Below are 22,750 nucleotides of genomic sequence, written 5' to 3'. Positions count from 1 at the left end.
TCAAGTTAGCATTATAATGTAATGATATAGATAAAATACAAATAATGTGATTTATTAAACACAAAAATTATTACGAACTAAAATATATCTTAGAGATAAAATATATTTTAAATATTTTCGATAAAAATATTATATTGTTCGCTGTCTGTAATATCTTTTCACGATTTTAAAAATGGAGAAAGACAAAAATCCAATTATTTTAGGTATACATGACCTCTAAGGTTACCTATGACTTTAAAAGTGATAGGTATATATATTGTTAAAACTCCTTATGCTTGGAAAATGACCCTTCAACCGTTATGAAAGGTGTGTGTATTAGTTATCTAAACATAAGGTTATTACCAATACCAAATATAAGTTCATATACCCTTTCAAATCATGTGAAGTGTATGAAATGTAATGTGACTATAAACAACCTTCAAATGTGCAAAAACATATAAAATATATAATAATGGAATTGCTAAGAAATAAATAATTTAAAAATAAATAATTTTACACTGAATTTAAAAAAAAAAGTAGTTTTTAAAAAAAAAATGTAATTGAGTAATTTGTGTTTGGAAATGTGATTTCAAAATTGAAGAAATTGTGTTTCCAAACACAAATTTGAATTAAATAATTATAAACTATGTTTCAAAATATAATTTCTTATTTTTGTAATTTTTCTTGTTAAAGTGGTATCAAAACGCGACTTTTTTTTTTATTTTGTTAAATGTGTGAGAAAATGTATAAATATAATGCTTTTTTTATTTTATGGAAATTATGTTTTCATGTACAATTTTTTTTTTCTTTTTTGTTTTGCTTACAATATTATTTTTAATATAAGACTCTTCAACACAATCAGATTTGTAGAGATTTGTTGGTTGAATTGGATTATAAAAACAAATATGTAAAAAATGAATAATAAAGGCTTGAAACTCACAAATAAAAGTCACATAAACTCTTATATTCAAGAAAAAGAGTTAAAATTACTTATAATTAAATCTCATGATACTAGCACATAGCACTTTAACTTTGCGGTTATTTTTAAGGATGTAATATTGCACATATTTAATATAAATAAATTTCAAATTCTAATAGTAAAACAAAAAACATGTATATGGAGAAAGAGGAGTAGTAGAATTTGAAATTTATTTGTTTTAAATATTTACAAATATTATATCCTACAAGAAACCTAGGAAGTGACATTGCTATATACTCCATGACAAGTGTCAAATCTCTTTCTTCCATCTAAAAGTTTGTGACTTTCACTTATGAGTTTCACACTTTATAAATCGTTCAATTATTTGTCCTTACAATCCAATTCAACCAAACAATCTCTACTAATCAAATTGTGCAATAGTCTAAAATTGAAAACAATATAGTGAGCAAAATTAAGAAAAAAAAAAGTGTATGAAAACAAAATTTTCATGTAATAAAAAATAATGTTTATACATTTTACACCACAATTTAAAATAAAATAAAAGTCTTGTTTTGAAATATACAACTTCACAAACAAAAATTTACAGAAGAAAATATTTTTCAAAGCATGATTTTCTGATTATTTTATAAACATGATTTCTTCATTTTCAAATTGTGCTTACCTACCTTATACACCTTTTATTTTTATTTTTTTTAATTTACCTATTTTCATTAATTCAATGCCATTTGCGTAAAAGGAAAACTAGAGTGAAAAACTTAATGTTGCTATTTGAAGATCTTTTTAATTAAAGGCTTACATATAATCATTAATAATTTTGTAAGATGGTTTACCGGATGAGACATGAGACTCTAAAATAATAACATTTATTTTCCTCTTTGAAAATATTAAAATAATAAAGGAAAATAAGTTCTTCAACAAAATATCATTCTGTTGAATAATTACATTTTCTCAAGTTATAATAATAAAGAAAGAGAAACTGAAATTAAGTTTCAGATAAATCATATGGTGTACGAGTCATGATGAATTTTTTTTTTCTTTGTTTTGTGCATCCAATTATCAAAAATTATCAAAGGGACTTAACTAGGTAGAATGGTCTATCATGAATACAATAATGATACATAAGAAATTGATGTTAGACAAAACTTTAAGGTATATAACATATCTGTTATATCCCTTTGTCCTCTCCCAAACTATCTCATAAAAATATGACAATTTAGGATGAGAAAAAATATATAATATTGAAAAATTTAAATAATTGAATGATAAATACAAAAATATATCAAGAATTGATATTTATCAACAACGACATGTGTTCTTAGCATAAAGTCTAAGAAGTGAAGAACATTTAGTTTTACACAAAGATGATGATTTTTCAAGTAAAGAAGAAGAAATAAAATGACGTTATATTAAAGTATATACAATATACTAGTAAATATATTCAATACATTTCTCCTAAAAAAACTCCAAGGATTAAAAAGTTTACCTGTTATATTGATATTTATTACAATAATTTCTTTGAATATTTTCTATTCATCCATGAAATGCCAATCTCAATCAAATCAAGGAAGTACCAAATAACTTTAGAAAAAATAATTTCTATCTTAATTATTTGATACTTCATTGACTGACTAAGATAGATCTTCAGACATAAAATAAAATTGATAAACCTACGAGACAAGTCTATACAATTCTGAACTCTCACTTTGAGTGTCTTATTATGTTTTGTTATCACAATAAACTCTTTAAATGTTTTCTATTCACTCATGAAATCTCAATCTCAATCAAATCAAGGAAGTACCAAATAACTTTAGAAAAAATAATTTCTATCTTAATTATTTGATACTTCTTTGACTGACTAAGATAGATCTTCAAACATAATAAAAAAGGTAAAATTGATAAGCCAAGGAGACAAATCTATACAATTCTTAACTCTTATTTTGGATGTATTGTTATGTTTTGTTGAGCCACGAACACATATATATAGGTTGAAGGTGTAGGTCAATTCACTTATCATTGTAAACATGTCCCACATAAACCTGTTCTACATAAACCTATCTCACATAAGCCTGTACTACATAAACCTTTGCCACGTAATTGTTTTACATTGGTTAAAGAGTCGGTCGATTTGTCATATATTTTGTATAAGTTTTCTTTTAAATTTTTATTATTTTACACAATTAGTTATGTGTTTAATACATTTAGTTATTGATAAATTTCTAGGTGAATTATATATATATATAGAGAGTGTAATTAATTATAAATTATTTATATTTATCCACGCATGTACACTTATAAAAAGTCTATATTTTACCTATTATTTTACTTAATTTTTAAACTCTTGTTTAAATATTTATTTTTTAAATTATTTTATAACTATTTAACATTATATTACATAGTGTAAATCCTTGTTTTGGACAAATAACTCAAATAAGCAATGAAAAAAAAAATCTAAAACATCATTAAAAAAATTAAATCTTTTTTGTGCAAGTTATCTCTTTGGGACTCCATTCTAAGAATTAAGTATTCTAAACTTATTTACTTAATAATTCCTCAATTTTTAAGTAATAGTAATTATACAATATAAATACATATATAATTGAAAATGTAGATTATTTTAAAATGTAAAACATACATTTAAAAAGAAACAATTTTTTGATAAATTTACATTTGAAAAAGAGGGAGTATTATTTAATTTTTATATATAAATAATACAATAAATAAATGCATAAATCAAATACTTTAATATTAAAGTTAAACTTATCATTCTTAAGAATATTTATAATAAGAAAGTATTCAATGTGCTTATTTATCTTTTCTTTTTAAATTAAATTTATGCATTTATTAATATCATGTATATATTTATAATATGAAGATTATTGAAAATATTTATAGAAACGTTTATGTATTCGTTTACTTTAAAGTTTACATAATAAATTCAGTGCATAATATGAATTATATTTAATAAATATAATAAAATATACTATATAATGTTTATATAATTATTAATAAAAACAAACATGTTCATTAAATATTTATATTTAATATGTAATTATTTAATTATGTATTTATGATTTTTACACATTAATGTGCGCATTTATTAGAAGTTTGTGTGTATTTACTCTTTCATTAATATATTTATTAAAAATATGTATTTATCCGGGATTTTGAGAATGATAAATTTAACTTACACATGAAATCATTTATGTATTTATTTAATGTTATATAAAATATTAAATGCTTAATATATATATATATATATATATATATATATATATATATATATAGAAGGTTTGATAATCATACTTAAGAAAGATTGGAATGTAAGTGATAAAGGGATGACAACGGGGCGGGGCAGGGACGAGTTTCGATGTTTCATATCTATTCTCATTGAAAAAAACTTGTTCTCATCCTCATACCCAAACATGATGGATATCAAACTTTTGTCTCATCCTCATTCCCATCGAGTACCAAGTATATACTCGTACCCATACCCATATCCATATTTTTACTGTTTCAATATTAATTAATTAATTAATTAATTATTATAAAATAATAAAAAATCACGACAATGAAAACATAATATTATCAAATATTCAATATTAACAGAATGATTGTTCCTTTGATATTAAATATTTAAAAAGAATTTATATTATAATTATATACATTTCAAATTAAAATACCAAATAAAATTTCATGAGAACCAAAACATCTGTAAAATTTGAAAACATTAATGAATTATAGTTGATAAAATTTAAATATAATATATGTGTGTGTGTGTGTGTGTGTATATATATATATATATATATATATATATATATATATATATATATATATATATATATATATATATATATATATATATATAAGGAAAACAAATATTCAAATTAAAATATATTTTAAATGTTTGTTTACTTCAATTTTTTAAATTCTAATGAATATCTTTTTTATACACTAATGAAAGTTATAATACATTACTTAATTAAAATAAAGCAAAGAACAAATAATAAACTAATAATAATAAAATTTTAACATGGATATTGTATCTTTTGAAGTTCAATATATGTTGGATGGTGATAAAAAGAAATTCATGAAAATTACATTAAAATTTTATTTCACTGTAAATAAAAATTATTTATACAATTATAATGAATCTCTTTTTTATACACTAATAAAAGTTACAACTTGATCAAAATAATGCAAAAAATAAATATTAAACTAAGAATAATAAATTTTTAACATAAATATTGTATCTTTTGAACTTCAATATATGTTAAATTATAACAAAAAGAAATTCATGGCAATTACATTAAAATTTCATACTATAGTAAATAAAAATCATTTATACAATTATAATGACAAAATTACAATATGATAATGAGTTAAGAAATAAAAAATAATTATATAAAACATACCAAAATAGTATTTTACATTATAAAAATAAACAACAAATAAAAATATTAAAATTATCAAATGTGTGTCTTAGAAACAATTTGAAAGACTCCGGAATGAAATTGCACAAAGGAAAATAAATATTTAATTAATGGTATGATAAAATAAAAAATACTTTAGGGATCTAAGAAAACTTTTCAAATATCAACATAGTCAATGGTTGACAAATATCGAAAATTGTTTTAGTGAAACAAAAGATAGTTCTTCAAATGAAACAAAAATTAATAGTAATAGGGTAAAGAAGATAATTTTTTTATATTACCAAATAAATTAAAGGTTTAAGATATTGAACACTTAATTTGAGAGTGTTAAACGTTCTCATGTGAAAGGAAAATATACAATAAATAAAAATATTAACAAAAATTAGAAATATATAAATGTGAGACATAAAAAATATTTAATTGGCATACATCATTTGAACATAATTGCATAAAATTTATGATAAGATGAAAAATATATTCAAGATACAAATAAATTTTATGACAAACCAAACAATTAGAAGAAATGAAACTTTAATGCTAGAATTAACTATTTGAATTTTTTTATGTGTGAAGATATATTTTAACCTGAGAAGATTGAGGAGAATTTTAATATGATGATCTATAACAATCTAATTTTGTATTTTTGTTATTGTTCACACTCATATTTTTGGTACACTTTTTTTCGTGTTGTTAGAAATTTTTAATTGTGTTCTGGTTTTTCAATTAGTATCTATATTGAACCAGTGAAGTTTTATGTCTATATCAGCCTATCAATAAAAAAAACTTGACAAAACCAATTAAGTTAGTTTCACTTTTTAATTTAATTAGTTAACTTAATAAAATCAATATTAATTGATTTTTGAATTAGACTTTTTATTCAGTGTAAAAACATGAATTTGAATCAAATTAACACGTAATGTGATATTTTTATTATCATTCTTCTCCAAAAAAACTTCACTTACTTTCTTGTACCTAGTATAGTTTGTTATAGAAAACACTTATGTTTGATGACATAAAGCATCCTTTTATCAAATTTCTTTTACTTAGACATCATTCATGATGCAAAATGAATCACATTTTTTCCTATTAAAATATTGTCCCCTTCATTGTTTTCCAATTTATACTACAATAAAAGGGTCTACGAATTTTATCACGGAAATATTACCGACCAAAATTGTTACATAGCTTAACAAAACATATTAAGAAAGTGAAATTTAAGTGCATCTCAACTTTGTGGGACTAATGCGGTAAGGTTAGGTTAGTATCAATCTATATATTGTTATTTGATCATATTTCTAGAAGATGTGAAATTTTTAATGCACCTCTATATGTGAAGGACATCAAATGTAAGAGACTTATAGTAAATGATACAATAAGTATAATAAATCTCGTTACAATAGACATTAATATGAGTTGATACCATGTTAAGAAATTAAAATTTAAGTTTAACTCAGCCTTATATAATTAATTTACAAAATAAGGTTTACAATCACTTATATTTTATTATTTGGTCATATCTCTAGAAAATATGACTATAAGCATGTAAATGTATTATTAGAGCCTTGATCGTATCATTATGGACCTACCAAAAACACTCATTCAAAGATCATATTATACACTTGGTACAAAGGGTATCAATCCTCTTAAATGAAAAAAAAAAAAAACAACCCATAAAACTTAATAGCTTGAACGAACTATAACGCAAATTTAGAGAGATAAAATCATGCCTTTAGTTTCTATCTCAACAACTAAATGTCATCTACCGTTGGACAATACCTAAAGAACAAGATAAATGTATAAATCAAACCACAATACCTTAAATCATTACAAAAAATTGTGTAAGTTGTGATATTTATTTTTTATATTACGACATTTTCAAACGTCATTATTTACACACGTGACATTTTTAGAAAACGTCAAAATTCTTGTCGTTACAAAAATATAATATGGCATTTTAAAGTCAAATGCCAATACGAACGCCACTTTATATATTATTTAGAGTGACATTTTCAAGAGGTAATTGTTGACAATTAAAATCAACGTTATTACTTACTAGAAAACAAATCCAACGAAAATAACGACACTTAAAAATGTCATAATTCATATTATATTACGATATTTATAAATGTCAATATTTTAAATTATTAATATTTTTTGATAAAATATTTTATTATATATTATTATCACTATATTTATAATTTCATAATTCAATAATATTTTATTATAATTATTATCCACCTATTTCATAATTCCATAAATTTTCCTTAATAATGACAAATTTAATTATGAAAAAATTAAAAAACTAAAAATATATATGCTAATATACAAATAAAAATGAAAAAAAAAGAAATTTCATTGATTATGGAACAATTTTAAAATGTCGATGAGTTGAAAGATCCAAACATAAAATAAACAATATTAAAAGTCATTCTGAAATCGTAATACAATATACAATTCTACATTTAAATCTAATCCTAATTTGTTTTGCTTCCACCACTTGACCATGTTACATCATTTGAAGATGGGGCACCACTTTGAACATCTTGTGCATTCAATCAATAAAGAATATAAGTAATTGAATAATTTTTAAATATCAACACAGTAAGATTAATTAATTTTCTTAAGTAAATTATAATACCTCATTACTAGACGGATGTACCAAAGCAACAACCATTGTAATAAGAGGTTCAGGAATATCTTCTCTAGAAGCAATGTAGGCAAGCACTTTTTGTATTTGATTCATTTGATTATTGACAATTGCAAGTTCACTTTTCATCTTTACAAACTTTTCATCTGTATTTGATGAAGTTCTACTTGATGAAGCAAATTTGATTCCACTTAATTTTGCTGTGGGATATTGCTAGAAAACAAGAGTAGGACAAGCTCCAAATGAAATCCTCTAACCCGACCTAGATATTTTTTTTCCAAATATAACATCAAATGGATCATTTGGAGATATATCTAATACAATTTTTAGATTTTTCAACATCAAACCATCAATTGTTTTATGCATAAAAACGTCAAACATCATCATCATCTCCTAATTAATACCAAATTTATAATAACTGGCATATAATATTTCGTGTAATAATACTATGCAATTTGTTTGGTATGTTAGATGTAATAATGAATAATGAATAATGGGAGAAGCCTTCAATCCAAATTTTGGTTAAACACCAGAGTGAACAATATTCCTACAGGCAGAACAAACTATATATAATGCAGTGAACCATATAATGTTTATACATTTTACACCACAATTTTAAAATAAAATAAAAGTTTTGTTTTGAAATATACAACTTCACAAACAACTTCATAAACATGATTTCTTAATTTTCAAATTGTGCTTACCTACCAATACACCTTTTATTTTTATTTTTTTAATTTACCTATTTTCATTAATTCAATGCCATTTGCGTAAAAAGAAAACTAGAGTGAAAAACTTAATGTTGCTATGTGAAGATCTTTTAATTAAAGGCTTACATATAATCATTAATAATTTTTGTAAGATGGTTTGCTGGATGAAACATGAGACTATAACTTCTAAACTAGTAACATTTATTTTCCTCTTTGAAAATATGAAAATAATAAAGCAGAATAAGTTCTATATTTGATAACTTTTATTGTCGTTTTCTTAAGTTATAGTGATAAAGAAAGAGAAACTGAAATTAAGTTTCAGATAAATCATATTTTGTAGGAGTCATGATGATTCTTTTTTCTTTGTTGTGTGTATCCAATTATCATAGGCACTTAACTAGGTAGAATGGTCCATCATGAGTACAATAATGATACATAAGAAATTGATGTTAGACAAAATTTTAAAGGTATATAACATATTTGTTATATCCCTTAGTCCTCTCCAAAGCTATCTCATAAAAAGATGACAACTTAGGATGAGAAAAAATATATAATATTGGAAAATTTAAATAATTGAATGATAAATACAAAAATATATCAAGAATTGATGCTTATCAACGACGACATGTGTTCTAAGCATAAAGTTAAAGAAGTGAAGAATATTTAGTTTTACGGAAAGATAATCATTTTCAAGTAAAGATATTTAAGAAGAAGAAATAAAATGACATGTTACATTAAAGTATATATAATATACTAGTAAAAATATTCAATACATTTTAAAAAAACTTCAAGGATTAAAAAGTTCACCTGTTATATTGATATTTATCACAATAATTTTTTTGAATATTTTCTATTCACTCATAAAATTTCAATCTCAACCAAATCAAGAAGTACCAAATAACTTAGAAAAAAATAATTTCTATCTTAATTATTTGATACTTCATTGACCGGCTAAGATAAATCTTCAAACATAATAAAAAAGGTAAAATTGATAAACCTATGAGACAAATCTATACAATTCTTAACTCTCACTTTGGGTGTCTTATTATGATTTGTTATCACAATAAACTCTTTGAATATTTTCTGTTCACTCATGAAATCTCAATCTCAATCAAATCAAGGAAGTACCAAATAACTTTAGAAAAAATAATTTCTATCTTAATTATTTGATACTTCATTGACTGACAAAGATAGATCTTCAGACATAATAAAAAAGGTAAAATTGATAAACCTAGGAGACAAATCTATACAATTTTTAACTCTTACTTTGGGTGTATTGTTATGTTTTGTTGAGCCACAAACACATATATATAGGTTGAAGGTGTAGGTCAGTTCACTTATCATTGTAAACATGTGCCACATAAACCTGTTCTACATAAACCTATCCCACATAAACCTGTACTACATAAACCTTTGCCACGTAATTTTTTGCATAGGTTAAAAAGGTCAATTTGTCATATAATTCGCATAAGTTTTCTTTTAAATCTTTATTATTTCATACAATTATTTATGTATTGAATATATTTAGTCATCGATAAATTTCTAGTGAATTTTATATATAGTGTAATTAATTATAAATTATTTATCTTTATTCACACATGTACAGTTATAAAAAGTTTATATTTTATCAATTGTTTTACTTAATTTTTGTTTTCTTGCACAATATGCTTTTTTTCTTTACTTATAGTAAATAATAAATATATAATTTTTAAAATATTTTATAACTATTTAACATTATTTTACATAGTGTAAATTCTTGTTTTGGACAAGTAAGTCACATATGCAATGAAAAAAAATTCTATAACATTAAAAAAAATTAAGGTTAAATATGTTTTTATTCCCTTAACTTTCAGTAAAAAATAAAATTAGTCTATCTTGAAAACTTTGGTCCAATTAAGTCCACAAAATTTAAAAATTCGTGAATTTAGTCATTTTAACCAAATTTTGTCAACTTTATTTAGTGTTTTACATGCGTTTTATATATAATAACATTTGAGTTGTTTACACTGTTTGACAGATTTTCGCTTCAATGTTAATTGAAAAACGTGTATAAAACATCAAATAAATTTATGAGACTAAATTGTGACAAATTTTTGGAAAAGAACTAATTCTAATTTTTAATTTAAAGTGAAAGACCAAAAACATATTTAACCCTTAAATTTATCATTCTTAAAACCCACATAAATACATGTTTTTAATAAATATGTTAATCAAAGAATAAATACACACAAACTTCTAATAAATGCACACATTAATATGTAAAAAATATAAATACATAATTAAATACTTTTCATATTATAAATACATATTAATATAAATATTTAATGAATGTATTTATTTTATTTGTATTTATAGAAACATTAAATAGTATCATTTATTATATTTATTAAATATAAAATATAATTAATATATTATGCACTAAATTTATTAATTAAAAGATTATAAAAAAAAAACGGATGCATTCACGTTTCAATAAATATATTCACTAAATATCTTCATATTATAAATACATACATGATACAAATAAATGCATAAATTTAAAAAACTTAAATAAATACATTAAATTCTTTCTTATTATAAATATTTTTAATCTTAAAATAAAAAATATTTAATTTATGTATATATTTATTATATTATTTATATAAACATGAAATACTATTCTCTCTGTTTTTTTTTTAATTTAAATTGTTTAACGAATATTTTTTCTTTTTAATATGTATTTTTTATATTTTAAAATAACAAATTATTTCAATTATATTCTCAATTTAATTAACACATAAATATACCGTATAAGAAAATTCATAAATAATAACTAATTTTAATGACAAAAAATAATTAGTTATCATATGTACCGATTTATTAGTATTTAAAATAACTTCTATTGTGAATAAAAGTTATAATTGATTTGTGAATTGATATCTAAATTGATCACTAACATTAGTTACAAAAGTCTTGACTATCAAAGAAATTGGTCTCTAAATTGGTTAATTAACCTGAATTGGTCTCTAAATTCACTCAAAACTTGATTAATAGTTAATCATATTTAACACATAAATAATTGTGTAAAACAATAAAGATTTAAAAGAAAACTCATAAAACTACATGACAAATCAATCCTCTCTTTAACCTAATGCAAACTAAAGATTACATGGCGTGACATAGGTCTATATAGAACAAGTTTATATAGGATAGGTTTATGTAGACTATATTTATCTAAGGTAGTTTTACATTGATAAGGGAATTGAAATCCAACCCCCCGAGAATATCTTTCACATATTTCTTTGCTAGGTTTAACAATTCCACTTTTTCTTAAATATATTTGAAGATTTGTCTTAATCATTCAATGAAGTATCAAATAATTAAGATAGAAATCATTTTTCTAAAGTTATTTGGTACTTCCTTGATTTGATTGAGATTGAAATTTCACAGATGAATAGAAAGTATTCAAAGAGTTTCTTGTGATAAATTATACCAGGTCTTTGAATTTATTTTATCAGAAATGCATCAGAATTATTTGCTATTACATGTTGTATATTTTAATATAACATATCATTTTATTTATTCTTCATCATCAACAACTTTGCATGGAAATCACCATCTTTATACTCTCTAAAAGTTGTGTCATTCACTTCCCCAACCTTAAAAGATGCATTTCTTTGTTTACAAAACACCAATACTTTATTTTTGTGTTTGTCATTTAATTATTTATGTTGGATCGAGCGCTTACCACTTGGCCAAAAACTATAGCTATTACTTAGAGCGCAACTCTTTCTACTTAAGAACATACGAGCCCAAGCGCCATGGTTCGATTGTGACTCGGTCCACCCGACCTCCGCCAATCGAACTCATGACTTTGGTTCTGATACCAATTGTTGGATTGAACGCTTACCACTTGGTCAAAAGCTATAGTTATTAGTTAGGGCACAACTTTGTTTACTTAAGAGTATATGAGCCCAAGCACTATGATTCGATTGTGACTCCGCCCTCCCGACCTTCGCCACGGAACAATTGTTGCCACCCACAACAATTTCAATTTTTTATTGTATATTTTTTCTCATCCTAAATTGTGATTTTTTATGAGATAACTTTCATAAGGCTAAGACAATATATAGCTACACTATATATATATATATATATATATATATATATATATATATATATATATATATATATATATATATATATATATATATAATATATATAATTAAGTTTGTGTAACATCTATATTGATAATGGATTATTTTTTCTAATTAAGTGCATATCATAATTACATGCACATTAGAGTTTTTTTTTTCTTATCATGACTCTAAATAATATGATTTACATGAAATTTAATTTCAGATTCTCTTCCTCTGTCAATATAAATTGAGAAAATGAGAATAAAATCTATCAAAAAGACATGAGTTAATGAATGCAATTGATTTCAACCCTTATGTTAATTATTCGAAAGAATGATATCTTCTTGAAAAACTTTTTATACTTTTAGTGTCATATTTTTAAAAAGGGTAAATGTTATTATTCATATGTTAGGGATTTTGTCTCATCTAGCAAACCATTTTACAAAATTATTATGATAATATGTAAATATTTAATTAAAACATCACATAGCAACCTTAAGCTTTTCACTCTAACTTTTTTTTTATGCAAATGATAAAACAGATATACTTCAAATTATATCGTTGCCCTTTCTCCATATACATGTTTTGTGTTGTTATTAACTAAAAAAAAAACCATAAACAACATAAAGAGACTTCATATACATGATTTGTGTTGTTATGAATTAGAAAAAAGGAGAATAAAAAAGAAATTGCCTATCAATACACGACTTGCAAATTTATTGATTTCAACTTTTTTGTTATACTAATGTGAGGATTCTTTCTTCAATAAATAAGATCGTGTTGGTATTAAGTAAATTACAAAAAATTAACATGAGGTTTCTACCCAAAGTAGAACTTGATAAATTTTTATATACGAGGAGATACCATATTTATAATTTCATTAATATTTTTTTATTAAGAAGTCATCTTTTAAACATAGAATTCTAAATAACATATTAAAAATTATTATAAACTTTGACATTTTAACTATGTCGACATCCCAAAGTCCAAACATAAAATTTAAATGTATAAAAAGTTATTTTGATTGATAAACAAACATTAATGTTGTGTATTCATTCGTAATCTTTATCAATATTTAACATGAAGATATTGATTTGATCGAAATATTATTTCATGAAGAAATTGTAATAGAAAAGGTTACAAGCATTAGAATCGAACATGCTTTGTCAACCTTTGAGAATATGTAGGTATTTGAAAGAAGCAACTATAAGAAAGTTCTTGTGGTCAAAAGTCACAATAAGAAAGTTTGATCCCAAATATAAAGAGTCAATTTATCTGTAAAGAGATTTGGAAAAAGTATTAGTGATAATTTCTTAACAATCAATTTTAGCAAGTACAATGGTGCACTGGTGTATTGAAGTATAAATCAAGTGTCATATCCATAAAGATTAGTCAAGATTTACCATTATCTAGTTTGCAATAAAACAATGTTTTTATAAAAGAATTGAATTTCAATCATGCAGTTTAGAATTTGATGTGAAGAAAATAATAAAAATTCATGGTGAGGTTCAATTTCTTCTCCCTTCCTTAAACATTTTTTATTTCCCCTTTCTCTTACTTAATATTTATCACGATTCATTGCTCTGGAAGTGCTTTTTAGTGTAGATCTAAACTCATTTTTATAGTCTAGAACCTAGAGAGTTTAGACCCAATATGATTTCTCCATTCTTGGTTGAATACATTCATGCTTTACTGCACAAGACTTTCTTTGTTATTGTGTGAATCCAAATTAAAATTATATGTACTAAAGTTGTCAACATAAAAAATATAAATTATTGTCATTATAAAAGTACTACTATAAGAAAACTCTTAAATAATGACAAATTTTAACAACCAAAAATATGTTAGAAGCTAATTTTCTAATTAGAGACCAAGCCAAAACTTTGGTAGCTAATGTTAGTGACTAACTTAGAAACTAATTCATAAAAAACTATTTTGATTATCAATTTAGATATCAGTTATAATTTTTGGAACTATTTTAGTTGCGAATAATTTTTAGTTTTTAAATTGGCACCTAAATTGGTCACTATATAATGACTTATTATTTTTTGCCACTAAGATGTGTCATAATTAAGAGAGTTTCTTATAGTGTACTATGAATTTATAAATTAGATACTTCATTGATAAGTATTGATAAAGTATCTTAAATTATTGGACACAGATACGTGTTAGACACATGTATACGATCCAAGTTGAAGTATCAGTGCATCATAGATGCTTAATGATGACTTGATCACTCATCCATTTAATTGGTTTGGATTTTGAGTTGGGAAACCGGTCTCAAATTGTGGTCCAATCAAATCATCATACATGTACTGGATGCTCTATGACATACCAGAGTGGACGCCAGAGGAGAGAGTCTTGCACATCAAAGCAATGACTCATTCTACCAATAGTTGAGGAATCACACTGGGTTTGAAGTCCTTAGGTTCTAGTGTATAGGGATGAACCTAGATCTACATAGAAAGAGTACTCTGAGGACATTGAATGATTTGCATAGTAAGTAAACAAGATGATAGTAGTGTAGTAGAAGATGAGATGAAATCAATTCATAGGCCCTACTCCACTCAATCTATCTAATTACTACTATTTTTATTTGCTTGCACTCTCCACCAAACATAAAACCCAAAAATCAAACTACCAATATACTTGCTTAAATTCCTATGGATACGACACTTATTGATGTTACTACGTACTATACATACTAATACACTTGCTGAAAAATGGTTGTTGTAAAACAATAATCAATTATTATATTAAAATTTCCCTTAAAATTCTCAAAGAACCCTTTGAATGTATTATACTCATTAAAATATCAAATCCCAATCAAAACAATAAAGTATCAAAATATTTTATAAATGAATTTTATTATAAAATTATTTTATGCTTTTGACCGGTTAAGATAGATCTTCACACATAAACAAGAAAAAAAAAAACAATTAAAGTAGAGCTTAATATAATATTGAAGGATAAGTCCTTTTTATTTGATCCTAAGAATGTTAATGTAATTTTTATCTTTTTAATTAAGTATAAAAAATAATGATCCATATAATAAAAATCGAAAGTGCAGGTAAATTATTAATGAATATTTAATATTAATTATTAAAAATCAATATGAAATTTAGAATGTATGGTTTAATTCGTCCTATAAAATTTTATGCAAATTTAATCTTGTCCGGATAACTTAGGGATGAATCTAACTACTTATTACTCATATTCTCATCTTTCTTTCTTGACCTGAATATTCTCTTTTTCAAACTAAATATCAAATTGGTCTGTATATCATCTATTAACTATTTAATATTTATATAACATTAAATAAATATGAATATTCTCTTTTTCAAACTAAATATCAAATTGGTCTGTATATCATCTATTAACTATTTAATATTTATATAACATTAAATAAATACATAAATGCTTTAATGTGTAAATTAAATTTATCATTCTTAAAATCCGGATAAGTACATATTTTTAATAAATATGTCCATCAAAGAGTAAATATATACAAACTTCTAATAAATGCGCACATTAATATGTAAAAGTTATAAATCATAATTAAATACGTTCATGTTATAATTACATATTAAATATAAATATTTAATATACTACTAAAAATTCTCATATTAAAATTTTTCTTTTAAATTTATTAACGAATTTTGCAAAAAAAAAAATTACCATTTTTTCTAAGAATTTTAATTGACAATAATTCCTTCGTGGGTAATATTTTTTATAAAATTATAAAATTTACAAGTATTTCCTACAAAATTTTGCGAAAAGTGTTTTATACAAAATATTTTATAAAAAAATTGGTAACAATTTTTTACAAATTTCAAAACAAATTTGTAGTGATGGATATATTTGTTTTTATTAATAATTATATAAACATTATATAGTATACTTTATTATATTTATTAAATATAATATTATATGCACTGAATTTATTAATGTAAACTTTATAAGAGAAACGAATGCATAAACGTTTCTATAAATATTTTCACTAATCTTCATATTATAAATATATACATTATACTACTAAAAGCATAAATTTAATTAAAAAAAACATAAATTAGCACATTAAATACTTTCTTATTATAAATATTGTTAAGAATGATAAGTTTAATTTTAATATAAAATTATTTAAATTATTTATTTATTTATTGTATTATTTATACAAACATTAAATAACACACTCTCTCTCTTTTTAAAAAAAATGTAAATTAACAAAAAAATGTTCCTTTTTATATGTATATGTATGTTTTACATTTTAAAATAACCGATTTTTTCAATTATATATGTATTAAATATATAATTATTATTACTTGAAAATTGAGGAATTATTAATTAAATGAGTTTATAACATTTAATTTATGGATAGTGATAGAATCCCAAAAGTTAACTTGCGAAAGATTTACATGGCATTTTTCTTGATTTGGTTCATATAAATGCCAGTTAACTCACACATGAAATAAGATAGTTAAATTTTTGGATTAAATATATTTTGTTGCTTGAAAATTAATAATTAGTATTTTTTTTTTAATTTTAGTTAAATTTATTTTTTCCAATCTTAAAAATATGTAAATTTAATTTTTTAATTAAATTTTATTAAATTTATTTGATGTTTTATGTATTTTTTTTAAATAATATTAAAATAAAAATGTATTGATCGAAACGATGGAGAATAATTTTAATTTTTACCACAAGTTAAAAAAAATATTTTTACGGGATCTTAAATAGGTTTAAAAAAGGAAGGTTTTTTTTTTTTTTTTAATAAACTCAAACAGAGGTGCAATAATAACCACGACAATGACAATAGTAGAAGTAACGTGGTGCAGTGAAAGAAAATATTTTAATCTTTTTTATATTGGTAAGGACTGCAATTATAAGAAAAAGCTTCGAACCAATTTACATATTATTTGTTTTGGAGCTAATACAAGGATTAATTCTTTTTAAGTAATTTAATAAAGTCTTAATATGTTTTTCTCTCAATTGAAGGGTTTAATCTCTCCATTTATTTTCTCCTCAATTCAGCGTCCAGTCTTCATTTTAATTTAAATACCCAACTCACTAACACATAATCACCTTTTAATTTAAATAAAATAGAATTGATAAAACAAGAAATTAAAAAATAACATCCGATAAACTTCTCAAATATTTCAAATATTAGGAAAAAAAACCTACCTTTATTAAAATTGATAAATTGCTAAATGGTTCTTGAATTTTATTAATTTCAACGTAGAAGCAACTTCCTTGGATTTGGTACCATTTACCATCAAGGTTGTGTTGTGGTGGATTTTGCTTGAATTGGCAACGTAGGAGAAACCTCTTTGGAACACTGACAAAGCCATGAATGCGATCTTTCTCAGAAGCCTGTCCTTCCACGCGCGCCGTCTTCGTCTTTCTCCCACTGCTTCACTATTCTCTCTTACCGCTCCCACCTCCTTCTCTTCTCGCTCCAATGCTCCTGACAAAACCCACTCCCTCGTTGAAGACATTAGCAACGAAGGTAACACCCATCTTTGCACTTTCTTCTTAATTACTTGGGTGCCTTGGACGTGTTTGATATAATGCTTCTGTGAACACTCACGCCCATCAATCTTATTCTTTGTTATTAGATGTTAATTTATTTGTGTTGTGAATTTATAATACGAATTAATAAAAAAATCAGTATTAAATATGATTATATAGCTTATGTTTTGTTTGAAGACCAAAAAGAAAGCACGGATGACAGTAAATTTTCTTCTATTTGATTGTAGAGAAAGTTGAAGGAGAAAGAAAAAACATTCAAATTGACTTCTAGAAATAAAATGAAAAAATATCTCCTTTCACTTTTCTCTGGTTCAAATTTTTATTTTCTTCCATCTTCCTACTATCCAACTAAAGGGGTTACGGGAAAGTAGTTTACATAAAAGTTAACAAATTTTAATTATTTAACAATGTAAATGTTTATATATTTTTTCTTATTATTATGTGAAGTTCATGGGAGTTTTACTAAGTTTTGAGGACGACATAAGTTTATTAATATAAGTGTGTTAAAATAATTTGTGAGATAGCATGGTTTGTAACATTTGGTGTTATGAAACAAGGTTTAATGGAAATGCCAACCGATTGAAAGAGCCAGTTTGGATTTTAATAATTGGTTTCAAATTTTGGTCTTTTGAGTCTTTGCTAAACAGAATTTTATTTTGTGTATTTGGGTTAAAGAGCTGAAGAGGCGTGTCGCAAAACTTCAAGAGGGTGATGCTGAGGCGATTCCTTCTGTGTTTGAAGCTATACTGCAGAGGTATTTAGTGGGGAAGCCTATTGAAGCTGACGAGGAGTTGATGAAGGAAATTCTAGGGAGACGGACACTGTCGGAAGATGAAGAGGAGGAGTGTGATTCTGATTGGGAGGAGGAAATAGATGACTCTAAAATTGAAAATGAAGATATTGATCTTGGTTTTAAAGGAAGGAGTAAAATTGATGAAGGAAAGAATAAGAGATAATATAAGTCTGCAACTGCACAGCGGCAGTCAAGATTTCAAATCAACCTTAAATTCTTTGTTTGTGTTGTGTAACAGACATCTGGAGATGCCTTTGGGCTGCTGCTGTTAAGCCATTTGGTGTTTGCTTTTAATTCTTTGAATGTAGTGGTTTTTACCTTAGTCTTTTGTCCTGATTAGAAATTTTAGAATTTTGTACTCAATCTGAACTGAGAAATTAAATTACATCATACGTTTATATAGGAGAAAACTTACTAGGTACTTAAATGTTGTTCTCTGATCATATTCAATGTTTCACTTCGGTAGTATGCAATGCACGTAATATATAATGTAAATTAGTAAAGTAAAACTCCAAACTTGAAATGAAAACTCCTACTATGTTTATGGTCCTACAATATATGCTTCTTTACGCGTGTCCCCGTATTCCATACCCTTTAAGATACTATGTATGCCTTTTTACATGTGCCCCAGTATTCTGTATCTTCCACATCACAGAACTTGATAGTTGGAGAAGGTTTATGAGATATTGTGTTGGAGATTATTTTTTCATCTTAAATATCAATATTGTTTTCATATTATGGTTAGTCATTTTCAGCCAACAAATGGCATTGCGTTGCATGTATTTCAATTCCATCACCAGATGTTTACAAGGGAAACTACATTGTTTATTAAACATGCGGTGAAGATTCCATTCACGAGATGCCAAACATTCTTTAGAATAATTTAGTGTCTGTAACGCGTCAATTTGTCTTCAGAAGTTTTAAATCTAAAAATATAAACTGAAAGCAACTAGTGTTTTCCTTGTATGTCCCTTGCAACTGTTCCAAAGCACTTTGTTGAAATGAACGAAAGATTTCATCACAGGCTACGGAGCTACAATTGAGCACTATTGTTTAACAAAGCAATGTGCAGATTTTGCCATGTAAGCATATGCTTATGCTCATAATTCAATGTGTTCATATCTTCATCTCACTACTTAATCTATTTAAGATCAATACTAGTTCTTTCATGGGAGGTTCAGATGATCCTCCAGCTGAGAATTCTTGAACTTCTCCATTGATTTCAATCATGCTACAACCTGGGATTTTCTTTTCTATGTCTCTTTCTTTCATAAAATTCCTTATTCTTTTGGCAGCACCAAATCTGCCAGCTTTGGCATATATATCACACAAGTTAACATAGAAAGCATGATTATGGGGTTCCAAGTCTATCAAATGAAGAGCTACCTTTTCTCCTAATTCTACATTCCCATGCATCTGACAACCTCCGAGTAATGCACCCCAGACATAAACATCCGGCTTCATCGGCATGCTTCTTATGAGAATCCCCGACTCTTCAAACAGCCTGGCTCGACTAAGAATATCAACCATGCAAGCATAGTGATAAACTTGTGGTTCAATTGAGTAAACACGTTTCATTGCCTCAAAGCACCAGCGACCTTGTTCTACCAAACCAGAATGAGCACAAGCTGACAATAATCCAACAAATGTCACATGGTTTGGCTTTACTCCAGCTCTTTCCATCTCTAAAAAGCAATCAAAAGCCTTCCAACCTAATCCATGCATAGCAAACACCGATATCATCACTGTCCATGCTGAAGTATCCTTCTCAGGCATCTCTTTGAAGATTTCAAACGCTTTCTGCACATCCCCACATTTGCCAAACATATTGACAAGTGCTGTTCCAATTACCACATCATACTCTATGCCGTTTCTTTTCAGATAACCATGCACCCATTTCCCATGGTCTATGGCACCAAGTTGAGAACAAGCTGAAAGGACACTAGCTATTGTGATCTTATCAGGTTTAACCATATCATCACCCAAAAGCTGCATTTCATGGAAAAGCTCAAGTGACTCCTTTGGCCTCCCTCCCTGAGCCAACCCTGTAATAATGGAATTCCAAGTTATGATATTCCTCACCTTCATCTTCCTAAACAAGTCCATTGCCATGTCGAGTTCTCCATTTCTCAAACACCCAATAACCATTGAGTTCCAAGTGACAACATCTGTAACCAACATTTCATCAAACATGTTGCTGGCATTGTTCAACAACCCACAAGCCATGTACAAGCCGATCAAAGAATTGCCAACAAAAACATCCTTCAAAAATCCAAACTTGATCACTTGGGCATGAATAACTTTGCCAGTAGCACCATCCTGCCACCTAGTGCAACCCTTTAAAAGGAATGGGAAAGTGAGACAATTGGGCACAATCTCTTTTGAAAATATTTGTTTATACTGCATCAAAGCCTTGCAATAATGAGTGTCATCACCTCCCTCCATGCTTGTATATGCTCTGATCATGATGTTGTAGACACGAAGATCAGGGTTCTGGATCATGTGAAAGACATTGGTGGCATACCTGAAAGAACCATAATTGGAAAAGGAGCAAAAATATAGGAGACGGGTAATTAGATAATATTGGTCACCAGGGTGTAAAGTTGGGGACTTTAGAATCTGGGTATGAATTTTTTTGAGCTCTCTCAGGTTCTTGCATTGTTCAATCAATCTAGAGAGTGTGTTCTTGAGGATTAAGCTTAGGGACTCCACAGTTTGAAACTCAGGAAGGGTAACCATCATCATCCACCAAAAGAAAAAGGTAAAACTCACAGCAGTAATGATGGATAAACAAAATTGAACCAGTTGAATAAACATTTGCCTTTTGGTATCATTCATTTTTAAGGTTAGATAGTGTATATCCAACTTCACTCCAATCACAAATATAATAAATTTATTATATTATGATTCTTTAAAATATTATATCTATGATAATTATTTGTTAACTGTTGCATTTACATTTTTTATAAAAAAAAGAATTAAACTCAAACTTTAATGAATTTTTTCTTGTTAAATTTTTTAACGTGTCAGAAACTATGATGCTTCGACATTTTACATAAATGGCGTATCTTGTGTCTAATACATATTTCTTTTTTTTACATGATTTTGACGATTAAAATAAGGAACAAATCTTATATTATCACTACTTCTTGTATATTGGATATTAGATAGATATATTAGATTCATTTTTGTATTAGTTAACAATGTGTTAGTTAACAATTTCAAACTTAACATGTATATACACGTCGTATTCTATGTCTTATATTTTTTCAATTTAATCATATTTTCATGTCCGTATCCGTACCCGTTTCCATATCCGGGTAACATAGGTCAGAAAAGATTAGTTGGTTACTGGCCCGTGGTTATTTTCTTAAATTGAAGTCTCAATTTTCTACTCACGCCCTTATGTAAAATAACTAAACATTTCCGGAAACATGTTGAAAATACAAAAACCAGGTTTTAGAATATAGGAACTATATATAATACATGCACTCGTGACTACTGCGTTTAATAATCTTTGGTGTAATATTCAAATTAGATGATAAACAAAAGAAAGTGGAAGAAAAACATAATGATATAGGTGACGTGTGAAAGAGAGGTATGA

The 22,750-nt window shown here is 25.5% G+C and overlaps 2 protein-coding genes across 2 annotated transcripts; one reads left to right on the top strand and one right to left on the bottom strand.

Moving 5' to 3' along the window:
* The first annotated feature begins 18,045 nt into the window (after positions 1-18,045).
* On the top strand, positions 18,046-19,573 carry LOC114181517. Its single transcript, XM_028067989.1, has 2 exons — positions 18,046-18,330; positions 19,029-19,573. Exons 1-2 carry the CDS (start codon positions 18,171-18,173, stop codon positions 19,307-19,309), a joined length of 441 nt encoding a protein of 146 aa, XP_027923790.1. The 5' UTR covers positions 18,046-18,170; the 3' UTR covers positions 19,310-19,573.
* A 445-nt stretch (positions 19,574-20,018) lies between these two features.
* On the bottom strand, positions 20,019-21,997 carry LOC114182424 (pentatricopeptide repeat-containing protein At5g66520-like). Its single transcript, XM_028069293.1, has one exon. It carries the CDS (start codon positions 21,982-21,984, stop codon positions 20,263-20,265), a length of 1,722 nt encoding a protein of 573 aa, XP_027925094.1. The 5' UTR covers positions 21,985-21,997; the 3' UTR covers positions 20,019-20,262.
* Between the last annotated feature and the right edge of the window lie 753 nt (positions 21,998-22,750).

Source organism: Vigna unguiculata, chromosome 4, assembly GCF_004118075.2.
Source record: "Vigna unguiculata cultivar IT97K-499-35 chromosome 4, ASM411807v1, whole genome shotgun sequence".
Classification (NCBI taxonomy): Eukaryota; Viridiplantae; Streptophyta; class Magnoliopsida; order Fabales; family Fabaceae; genus Vigna; species Vigna unguiculata.
Note: the sequence above shows the minus strand (reverse complement) of the source record. Positions and strands in the feature narration are given on the sequence as shown.